Raw genomic sequence first — 11,772 nt, forward strand, 5'->3', positions numbered from 1 at the left:
ATTTTTTGATGATAGCTGTTTTGACTGGTGTGAGGTGATGTCTCAATACAGTTTTGATTTGCGTTCTCTGTGGTCCATTTTTCAAAACCTTGAAGGAATATATTTCTGATTTGTTTAATGTTCTTTGTTCTGATGAGTTATAAAACTGCTGAAAACCCTGCTCCTCTGGAGCAGTTCCTCAGAGTAATCTGGAAAGCTCTTTTCCAGGCCACAGTCTGCAGCTCAGTTCAAATAAAACTATTTTCTAGGGAATTCCCTGGTGGTCCAGTGGTTACAACTCCACGCTTCCACTGCCAGGGGCAATTAAAATCCTGCAACTAAGGTCCCACAAGCTGTGCAGTGCAGCCAAAAAACAAAAGAACCAACCAACCAACAAACAAACTCTTTTCTATTCCTACTATAGATTATTTATTGATTATTCTTTTTGATGGTTATCATAAAACTCCAATTTGTAAAAAATGCAATATCTATGACGCACAATAAAGCAAAATGCAATAAACAGACGTATGCTTCTAGCTTGTAGCACAATTATTTTATAAACATATAAACAGTATACTAATTAACTCAGTAGAAATTATGCTGTGATAAATGTGGTAGGCAGAATAATGACCTTCCAGATATGTACCCAACCCAATTCTTGGAACCCATGAACATATTATCTGACATGGCAAAAGGGACTTCACAAATGTGATTAAGGATCTTGAGATGGGGAAATTATTCTGGATTATTCACATGGACCCAATATAATCACAAGGGTCCTTAATAGTGGAAGAGAAAAAAAAAAAAGTGGAAGAGGGATCAGAGTTAGTAGAAGCTATGCTACTGTCTTTGAAGAGGAGGAAGGAAGCTGGAAGCCAGATGCCAAGGAATGAGGCTGACCACCTGAAGGAATTAAACCTCACCCACACCTTGATTTTAGCAGACTGAGACCCATTTTGGACTTCTGGCCTCCAGAACTGGAAGATGATAGATTCACATTATTTTAAGCCACTGAGTTTGTGGTAATTTGTTAGGGCAGGAAATGGAAATCCAATCCAACAATATCAATAATAATTTGATATCAATGATATCCAAAATCTCAGCAGCTTTCAATACAGAAGTTTTTTCTTTTCTTTTTTTTTTAATGAGGAATTAGAGGAAATGTTTAACAAAAGTCTTGTTTTTTCTCTTTCTTTTTTCTTTAAATTATGAAAGTATGATAACACATTTACAGGATACTTGGAAAATACAGAACAAAGTTACATGCAGTTCCACTGTGCATTACAAGTTTTTTTTAATTAGATAAATTAAGATTTTTAGTTTGAGTTTCAGTAAGGAGTCTCCTTTTAAAAAGAAATTGAATTAGAGTTGATTCACAATGTTTCACTGTACAGCAAAGTGATTTAGTTATACTTATATTCTTTTTCATTTTTTCCCTAATATATATATTTTACTGAAGGATAGTTGACTTACAATGTTTCAGGTTCACAGCAAGGTGATTCAATTATACATATGTATACATATTATTTTTCAGATTATTTTCCATTACAGGTTATAATAAGATATCGACTATAGTTTCCTGTACAGTAAACCTTTGTTGTTTGCTGCATATCTATTTTTTAAATTAGAAATCTAGCATTCTGTTCATACTAAGTCAAACAGGTAGAATCAAAATGTCATAAATTTTTAACATTTAATAGGTATGTATAATACATATATTTTAGAAAACATGAATTTTTGTCTAATTAAAATTTTTTAATTAAAAATTAATTTCTAGATTTCTAATTTTAAAAAAAATTTATAATGTATACAAAAGCTTTTCTACCACATTTGATAAAAGCTTGAGAAAGAACATAAACAAAAAAGAGATGGAGAAATTGGAAAACATAAACTAAATGAAATGGCAGCACTGAATATAAAATAGAAAAAGTGAAACGAAGTAGTTAAAAGTAAAAGATCCTCACATAGTCCAGTTGTTTTTAAACTCGGTTGCTCATTAGAAACATGCCTCGAGCTTTGGAGGAAAAAAGCAATACCTGAGCATTTGTATTTTTCAAAAACTTCCAAGATAATTCTTGTATGCATCTGGATTTTTAAAAAGTGATTACAGATTTTTCTACTAAATAGTAGTTTTGGTGATATAGAATTCTATTATTTTTCTGTTGACCAATCATGATATAATGGTATTAAGTGAGTAATGGTTACATAATCATAATGGTAAAAAGTGTTTATATGTTTTCACAATCAGTAGCCAGACAAAAAATAAAAGATAGTTACAGTTTCAAGCCATATTGGGAACATGACTAACCTAACAATATAAAATATTACATACAATTTGGGGGGGGTCAAGCAGAGTACTGTGGTAAGTGGAAGTGTATACATGCACATTTTCAACCACCCAGCCAGTCTGTCTTTTGGTTGGTGCATTTAATCCATTTACATTTAAAGTAATTATTGATATGCATGATCCTATTACCATTTTCTTAACTGTTTTGGGTTTATTTTCTGTAGGTCTTTTTCTTCTCTTGTGTTTCCTGCCTAGAGAATTTCCTTTAGCATTTTCAAAAAGTTTATTTCCTAATCATATTATATGTCCTTTACTGTTTAGCTTGAATGTGTGTGTGTGTTTGTTTTTGGCATGCCACACAGCATGTGGGGTCTGAGTTTCCTGACCAGGGATTGAACCTGAGACCCCTACAGTGGAAGCACCAAATCTTAACCACTGGACCACCAGGGAAGTCCCCATGTTGTCTTTATTCTAGACCCCAGGCTAGAGAGGCTACCACTACCTGGAGGTACACTTGACCCAGGGCAGATGGAAAAGAGGAAAGGCAGAACCACCTTAGAGCTCTTAACACTTCTACTGAGATGTGGCATAAATGATCTCTGCTCAAATTCCACTGACTGAAGCAAACCGCATGGGTAAGCATACATGGAGTAGGAAGCAGCGTCCTCCCAGAAGGAAGGACACTTGTCCTTTTGGGAGGGGGCAACATGTATGAGGGTCCTGGGGCAACAGGGTGTAGAGTGGGGGAGGAAAGAGTTGACAGGAGAACTGAAAGAAGCTGCTGTAGCTGGAGGATGGTGATGGAGGGTAGGGTTGGGGTGCTCCTGGAGAGATTCACAAGGGCCTTGTAAGTCATTCATTCATCCAAATGTGAGCAACAGCAGGCTCTGAGTCAGCACAGAGGGTCTGGGGGCTGATAAGGCTAACAAGGTGCCTGTTCTGAAGGCATTGACCTTGTGGGGAAAACGCATGAGAGGTAAGTAAATAAGGAAGCGAGATGACTGCAGATAATGATCAAATACGTGCTATAGTTTAAAAGTGTGTGTTTTACTTGCTTTTAAAAATTGTTATTGAAGTATAGTTGCTCTGGCTTCCTTGGTGGCTCAGTGGTCAAGAATCTGCCTGCCAATGAAGAAGACTTGTGTTTGATCCCTGGGTAGGGAAGACCCTCTGGAGAAGGAAATGGCAATCCACTCCAGTGTTCTTGCCTGGGAAATCCCATGGACAGAGGAGCCGGGCAGGCTACAGTCCATGGGATTGCAAAACAGCCAGACATGACTTAGCAACTAAACAACAACATAGTTGCTTTACAATGTTGTGTTAGTTTCTATTGCTGTTACTGTTCAGTCGCTAAGTCATGTCCGATTCTTTGTGATCCCATGAACTGCATGCAGCACACCAGGCTTCCCTGTCCTTCACTATCTCCCAGTGTTTGATCAGATTCATGTCCACTGAGTCAATGAAGCTAACTAACCATCTCATCCTCTATTCTATAGCAAAGTGAATCAGCTATACATATATATATGCACACATGCTCAGTAGCTCAGTCATGTCTCTTTGCGACTCCATGGACTGTAGCCCACCAGGTTCCTCTGTCCATGGAATTTTCTAGGCAAGAATACTGGAGTGAGTTGCTATTTCCTCCTCCAGGGGATCTTCATGACCCAGGGATCGAACCTGCGTCTCCTACATCTCCTGCATTGGCAGGCAGATTCTTTACCACTGAGCCACCTGGGAAGCCCATGTATACATACATCCCCTCTTTTTTGGATTTCTTTCCCATTTAGGTCCTCACAGAGCGCTGAATAGAGCTCCCTGAGCTACACAGTAAGTTCTAATTAGTTATCTCTTTTATACATAGTGTCAATGGTGTTTATACATCATTCCCATCTTCTAATTCACCCCGTCCCTCACTCCCCCTCTTGATGTCCATACATTCGTTCTCTACATCTGTGTCTCTATTTCTGTTTTGCAAATAAGATCATCTATAGCATTTTTCTAGATTTCACATATATTAGTTAATATACAAGTTTGTATTTTACTAAAAGGACTATTTTTAAAAGATCACATCTTCTTCTTCCATTCCCAGTTCTTTTTTAAAAAAAATTATTTTCTTTTTGGATGTGCTGGGTCTTCGCTGCTGCGAGGGCTCTCCTCTAGTCGCAGAGAGCGAGGGTTACTCTCAAGTTGCGGTTCGAGGGCTTCTCACTGTGGTGGCTTTTCATGTTAGGAACAGAGCCCGGGCTGTAGAGTGAACAGGCTTCAGTAGTTGCAGCACGTGGGCTCACTAGTTGTGGCTCGAGGGCTCTAGAGCTCAATTGTCGTGGTGCCTGGGCTTTGTTGCTCTGCAGCAGGTGGGATCTGCCCAGATCAGGGATCAAACCCGTGTCCCCTGCATTGGCAGGTGGATTCTTCACCACTGAGCCACCAGGGAAGCCCCTCCCAGTTCTTTTGGAGTGTGATCATCAGCAATTCTCTGATGTTCAAAGAGAAACCTGACTGAATTCCTGGGAACCCATTATGATTCTTTGAGCTTCTTGAGATATGTCATCATTTTCACTCTAAAGTGAATCTCACTGCTTTCCTGTTCAATGACCTCGAGCTTAATATCCTCTTCCTTCTTATCCCCCAAGTCCTCAGTTGGAAGTTTTGAAATGGGGAGCTATTGTTTCGTGAGTACTTAAAAATGTGAACTTAAAGGGTGTTAAGGCAGTGCATATTGTTGAAGTTGAGTTATGTGTATTTTATTACGGGAAAAAAAGGGGGGAGAAGTCATCTGTCACATGTAGGTGCTGACTGTCCTATAAAACTAAAGAGTAAAGAGTAACTGAGTCAGTGAAGATGGAAAGGCTTAAGGTCTGCTTGATGGGGCGCGGGGGGGACGCGGGGTGGAGGGGTTGAACTAGGTGCTCCTGGGCAAAGCCTTCCTTCTGCACTTTGGAGCCACTGGCGGGGCTCTCATATCCCTAAAGGACCTTGGAATGGGGATGTGGCCCCAGGGAATTCTCACTCCAAGACAATCTCCTCTCTGGTTCCCAGGTTTGGGGATTCCTGTATCTGTAATAAACACAGACACAAGCAGCGACCCTTCCCCAGCAAGGCACAATCACTGAATATTTATAATTTACTCATCAGCCATGCGCCGTAACCCAGGTTGGTAGCATTCTAGGTCCTGCACCTTGGCACTGCATTTGTAAAGAGCGGAGAGGGGCTCCTGCTGTCTTTCTGGCCCTGGGGTCCCGCTGGCTGCCCTCACCCCTCTTGTAGGTGATGAAACTTGAGAGAAGCCTTTACCCAGGAGAGCCTCAGCTGGGAGGTGCGTGGTGGAGACTGACTGGGTTAACTCCAAGTAGAGGTGAGTGGTGATGACGAGAAGCCACACCTTTTCCCAGAAAGGGGCCTGATTGGTGGAGGGCCTCTAGGGCGGGGCAGCTCTGGGGCTATATAAACGCACTCACTGGGCTTGGAGTTACGCTGTAGGTTAACTCCTGAGCTCAGGTAAGTCTTCCAGAAGGAGGAGGCTGGGCTTACCTGTGGGAACCTAGATGGAGGCCCCTAGGTTGACCAAGCCGTTTTGGATGGGTCCCTCCTCCGAGCCCTGTAGTTGGAGTCTCTTTGTAGCTCCAAATATTTGCGGTGGCTCCACCTCAAAACTCCCCCTAAACCCCAGTATTTTTGTCTAATAACGTTCCTGTCTCTGGGCTTCAGTTTTTCCTCTGTGAAGTAATGGTCTGCTGGTTTTTTTCAGGGCTGCTTGATGAAGGGTGAGGGGGTGGTTGTCTCTGGCTTTGGGGTCAGACAGGATCCACCTTGAAGTGGCTGTGAAACCTCCATGCTTCAGTTTCCGTGTTTGCAAAATGGGTCTACTTACCAGGACGAAATAAGTTAAAGCGTTTAACACAGCTCCAGGCACTTAGAAAACCCTCAGAGGTGCTCCTTGCTGCTGTTGTTACTCTCTGGCCTGGTCTGGGGTGCCAGGAGGAGGGGTGAGGGTGCTGCAGCCCCCAGGAATTCTGCTGCTTTTCTTGTCTCCTCACCACCACTCCCACCCCCGTTTCTCCATGCCCATCCCTCCACCTTCTGGAGGTCGTCTGTCAGGCCAGCCATACTGATCCTCTTGACCTGTGCGGGGCTAATGGGGTAGATGCTAAGTCCTGGGGCTGCTTTCTTTACAGGCCACCCTGTCCCACCCCACCCCACCCACCCCCAACCCCCCAAGAGATGAGCGATGCCCAAGACCCGGCCACAGTCCCTGGAGCTGGCACCCAGGTGAAGCTGAGGGGCTGGAGCCGTCAAGGTGAGGGTGATGAGTCTTCCCACCTCCGCAGACACCAGGAGCTCCAGGCCTTCCTCCACCTTCTGGGTGAGTCCACTTGGGGGCTGGCACAGGGAGGACTGCGAGGACCATGTGTGAACTGATGTGAGAGGTGGGATCTCAGCCTGCCCATGTCTCGGTCCTGGCCCTTCTCAGGTGACTCCGGTTTGGCAGGTTGGTGGGGGTGGGTGGGGGCAGGGCAGTGCTCATGTCAGAAATGTCAGAAAGTGGGTTCAGTGGGGGCTTTGGAACTTAGAATGCTGCTCTCATCTCGTGGGGTGAGGGTGGTAACCCCAGTCTACCGTTTCTCCTCTCTCTCCCCCAGAGCACAGTTCCCTCCAGGATTTCCTCTCCAAAGATCCCTGTTTCCAGATTTCAGACAAGGTGAGTGGGGGGGAGAGTCCAGGCTCACTCAGGGAAGGTTGAATTAGTGGGGCCTGAGTGCAGCTTATGCATTGGGTCCCCTGGTCTGGTGCAGGGAGCACCTTCATTTTAAGCCCGTGTCTTTGCAGGTCCCCCTGCACCATTTTACCCTGGATTTTCTAGGCCTCCTCGCCACCCAGAACCTGCTTGATGGGCCTGGCACTGCCCCCTCCCCTGCCCGCAGTGCCCCGCTCTAACTCTCCCCATCTGTGTCTGCAGTACCTCCTGTCCATGGTGCTGGTCTACTTCCGGCGTGCCAACCTGCAGCTCAGCGAGTACACCCACAGCAATCTGTTCCTGGCACTGTGAGTGGCCCGGGTGCCTGGGGGGATGCCCACTTGGAGTCAAAGGGTGGGGGCAGGGCGGATGCTTACAGCCTCTGTTCCCCCTGTTCCCCACCTCTGTGGCCAGGTACCTTGCAAATGACATGGAGGAAGACCTGGAGGACCCCAAAAGCGTGATTTTTCTGTGGGCCCTGGGCCAAGATTGGCGTCATCAAGTGTCAGACTTCCTGCATCAGAGGAACAAGCTGTGGGCACGGATGGGCTTCAGGGCTGTTGTGAGACGCCAGAGCTGCGAGGAGGTGAGGCCCACCCCCCCCCCACCAGCATCCCAGGGTGGGGGAAAGAGGCTGGACCTCCCACCTCCCACTTACCATCCACTCTTCTCATGCAGGTCATGGCCAAGGAGCCGACGCACTGGGCCTGGACTCGGGAGCGACACCCCCACCATGGCAGGGCTCAGAGGAGCTTTCCAAAGGCCCAGATCCCCCTCCCCGGGGGCCCCGGCCTCTCGCCACCCCACTGTTCTCTTTGTGCCTTGCCCCCTCATCACAGGCTCTGCTGCCCCCGCCCCCGCTTGCCTGTCTTATCCAAGTGCCTTTCCTACAATGCTGAGTGGCAGCGCCCTTCATCCCAAGCTTGGCCCTGGAGTAGGGGCTTCCTCATTGTCCTGCCCACCCAGCTGCCGCTGGAGCCAGGCACCTACACCCTCCACAGTGAGTAGGGGACAGAAGCTGGAGGGCAGCCGGGAGGAGCTGGGAGGCAGGTGTGGAGCCCAGCAGAATGGGAAGGAGGGGCATGGCGCCTGGGGTCCAGCAGGCTTGGGCATGTGTCCGGCTCTGCACCCCCGCGCTGTGTGAGCTTGGCAGCTTCCTCTGAGCAGCTCTCTGTCCTTCCTCCCCCAGTCTTCTCTAAGCTGCTGCTGTGCCCTAGGCGCTGACACTCGCAGGGTGAAGAACAGTCCTTCTGCTTGCCTGCTGGCCCAGTGCTCTACTGACTGTGGCCCCTACAGCCTCCTGTCTTCTTGGCCTCAGGCTGGCAGGGCTGCCCATGCCTCCTGCCCCTTCCTCCCAACCTGCAACTTGTACCCACTCTGACCTGACTCCTCTAATAAATTCATGCCCACAGGACACCGGCTGTGCTTAGGCCCTGGTCTGGGTCCTTCACCCAGGGTGGGGGTAGGGAGGGAGTTTTGGGGAGAGGGGGGTCTGCCAGATTTAGGTACCAGTGGCTGAGACCCCTGAAGCACAGGCCCTGTAATAGCTCTCCCTTCCCACTGGCGACCAGTCATCCCGCTGTTTCTCCTCTTTAACATCTTAGTGGATGCTGAGACCCACATAGAGCCCACAGAACTGAATGAGATGAGCTATATGCAGTCTTTAGAGGGCCTGGGACCTACTGGACCAAAAAGCACTCCAAAGGAAAATGGCTCTATAGTCAGTCTAGAAATGCCTACAGGGTGAGGTCTTTTTCAGAATGAGCCTTGGTCCTTGGTCTGGGCTGCAGTTGCCTCTTGTGACCCCATGAACTGTAGCCCACCAGGCTCCTCTGTCCATGAGATTTCCCATGCAAGAATACTGGAGTGGGTGGCCATATCCTTCTCCAGGGGATCTTCCCAACGCAGGGACTGAACCCAGGTCTCCTGCATGGCAGGGACTGTTTCCTGACTGAACCACCAGAGAAGCCCATATAGTGTGATGAACTATATCAAGTTTGCCCATGCTCGGGTGGTGTGGTGAGGAACAGGATTTTTGGAAAGACCATCTAGAGTAGTGATTAAGACTTGGTCTTTGGTGCCAGACAGCTTAAGTTCAAACTCCAGGCTTCTGTATGACTTTAGCACAATAGATTTAATCTCCTCTACTGCCTTATCTGTAAAATGAGTATTACACTAAGGAGGATACTGTTTGAGATTTGGATGAGATAATACTAGAAGGGTTTAGAACTAGATCTCAAGAAAGGAGCTCAGATGTGGGTGTTATCAGTAGAGAAAGGTTAAAGGGGAGTGTATCTGGAACAGAAAGAAGACAGAGATGTCTAAGGGGTCAGGTGGCAGAGGAATCTAAACGTAATTCCCCTCCGTCCTCTCTGAGTGGCTCCCAAGAAGCATGGGGGTGAAGCCTGGAGGCTGCAGACATTAGAAGCCAAGACAAGGACTGTAAAGTATTTTTAAGAGTTTTTCAAATAGATAATATATTCACATGTATGTTTTAAATTTTGAACCAAGAGTCACCTCCTGCCCCTGACTACCAGCCACCTGGTTCTCCTTTCTGGAAACAATGGAAGTGATCATTTATGTCCATCCAGAGAAAGAATCTAAATATATGTAGCCAAATGTATAATAAAAATATACAAATTTGGTCTTTGTCCCTGGTTCCTGGAACAGAGCGCCTAATAGCCTTAGAATTTCCAGAGTTATAGGAATGTCTTTTGTTATTCATAATGACCTCCTATAGATCACACCAGAGTTTATGCTAATGAGGTTATTCAGGATGGTGGCTGTTGCCAAAAAAACTGATCTAGAGGGTGGGAACTTTCAGCTTCTCCAGCTCTTCCAGGAAGGGTGAGGCACTGGAGATTTGGGTCTGTCTGGTCAAGGCTATGGTTTTTCCAGTGGTAATGTATGGATGTGAGAGCTGAACTGTGAAGAAAGTGAGTGCTGAAAAATTGATGCTTTTGAACTATGGTGTTGGATAAGACTCTTGAGAGTCCCTTGGACTGCAAGGAGATCCAACCAGTCCATCCTAAAGGAGATCAGTCCTGGGTGTTCATTGGAAGGACTGATGCTGAAGCTGAAACTCCAGTACTTTGGCCACCTCATGCGAAGAGTTGACTCATTGGAAAAGACCCTGATGCTGGGAAGGATTGGGGGCAGAAGGAGAAGGGGATGACAGAGGATAAGATGGTTGGATGGCATCACCGACTAGATGGGCATGGGTTTGGGTGGACTCCGGGAGTTGGTGATGGACAGGGAGGCCTGGTGTGCTGCGATTCATGGGGTTGCAAAGAGTCGGACACGACTGAGCGACTGAACTGAACTGAACTGAACTGAGTGACTGAACTGAACTGACTGAAGACTTCGTAAGAACAGCATTATTCAAATAGGAAACGGAGTGAATTCCTAGAAGAATTGTTCAGCCAAAGGTCAAGTCAAAACTGTCATTTTTTAAAGGACCATTTGATTTATTTTTTGGTGGCACTGGGTTTTCACTGTGGCATGCAGCCTTCTCTGATTGCGGCATGTGGGCTCTAGAGTGAGAGACTTCAGTAGTTTCAATGTACCACTTCAGGGCTTAGCTGCCCTGAAGCATGTGGGATCTTAGTTCCCTGATCAGGTATCAAATCCACATTCCCTGCATTGGCAGGCAGATTCTTAACCACTGGACCACCAGGGAAAGCCTCCAAAATTGTCATCTTGAACTTTGCCACGTGTCCATCTGTTGGGGCCATGCCTGAAACACCTCCCCAGCCTCCAGCTGTGTGAAGGCTGTTTTCCACAGCACTCACCAATCAATGAGGAACAAGGTTATTTTATGTTTGCCAAACTGCTAAGGAGAAAATCGTGTCTTGGTGAAGGCTTAGTTTCTATTTCTTTTTCTTTCAAGTGAGCTCAAGCATTGTTTCATACACGTAAGAGCTATGCGTCTTTTTTGTGAACGGTTGTTATCTTTGCGCATTTCTCCACTGGTTTTTGGTACTTGACTTAAATGTAAGGAACACTAGCCTCTCAGGATGTAAATTGTGTTTCTTCAGTTTATCATTTTAACTTTGTGTGTGGTAAAATACATTTTTGTGGCTTCTGGGTTTTGTGTCACAGTTAAAAAGAATTTTTTCACACTGAGATGATTAAAAGAACATTTCCCTTAGCTGCTGGCTGTATTTTTTGTTTTCATTTTTTACATTTAAATCTTAAGTTCATCTGGAATTGATTATATACAAAATTCCCTCCCATTTTCCTAATGCTTTTTAATGAAAAACTCATCTTTTCTCAACAAATTTGAGATGCTGCTCTTATATACTAAATTCCTATATGCATTTGGACCTGTATCTAGATTCTTCTATCTTTCAGTGACCTATATGTATCAGTACTCCTCTTCATTAATTATTATATAATAATTATTTAATCATTATAGATTGGATTTAATATCTGATAGGGTTAGACTCCCTAACGGACCTCCTGATGGCTCAGATGGTAAAGAATCTGCCTGCATGGGAGGTGGGAGGGGGGATCGGGATGGGGAATACGTGTAAATCTATGGCTGATTCATATCAATGTATGACAAAAAAATAAATAAATAAAAATTTTAAAAAAATTATATTAAAAAAAAAAGAATCTGCCTGCAATACAGGAGACCTGGGTTTGACCCCTGGGTCAGGAAGATCCCCTGGAGAAGGGAGTGGCAACCCACTCCAGTATTCCTGCCTGGGGGAATTCCATGGACAGAGAAGCCTGGCTACAGTCCCTGGAGTCACAAAAAGTTGGACTT

The 11,772-nt window shown here is 45.7% G+C and overlaps 1 protein-coding gene across 1 annotated transcript; it reads left to right on the forward strand.

The window, feature by feature from the left end:
• The first annotated feature begins 6,487 nt into the window (after nucleotides 1-6,487).
• SPDYC (speedy/RINGO cell cycle regulator family member C) lies at nucleotides 6,488-9,959 on the forward strand. Its single transcript, XM_043451913.1, has 6 exons — nucleotides 6,488-6,629; nucleotides 6,907-6,965; nucleotides 7,224-7,309; nucleotides 7,416-7,587; nucleotides 7,680-8,001; nucleotides 8,191-9,959. The coding sequence occupies exons 1-6, from the start codon at nucleotides 6,488-6,490 to the stop codon at nucleotides 8,223-8,225; spliced, it is 816 nt and encodes a 271-aa protein (XP_043307848.1). The 3' UTR covers nucleotides 8,226-9,959.
• The last annotated feature ends 1,813 nt before the right edge of the window (nucleotides 9,960-11,772 follow it).

This window comes from Cervus canadensis, chromosome 29 (genome assembly GCF_019320065.1).
Source record: "Cervus canadensis isolate Bull #8, Minnesota chromosome 29, ASM1932006v1, whole genome shotgun sequence".
Taxonomy (NCBI): domain Eukaryota; kingdom Metazoa; phylum Chordata; class Mammalia; order Artiodactyla; family Cervidae; genus Cervus; species Cervus canadensis.

What these genes read in the sequence shown, in the direction of transcription:
- SPDYC (XM_043451913.1), top strand. Translation starts at nt 6,488, where the DNA reads ATGAGCGATGCCCAAGACCCGGCCACAGTCCCTGGAGCTGGCACCCAG. An exon ending in GTTTCCAGATTTCAGACAAG is followed by an intron (nt 6,966 to 7,223) that starts GTGAGTGGGGGG and finishes CTGTGTCTGCAG; the next exon opens with TACCTCCTGTCCATGGTGCT. An exon ending in GACGCCAGAGCTGCGAGGAG is followed by an intron (nt 7,588 to 7,679) that starts GTGAGGCCCACC and finishes CTTCTCATGCAG; the next exon opens with GTCATGGCCAAGGAGCCGAC.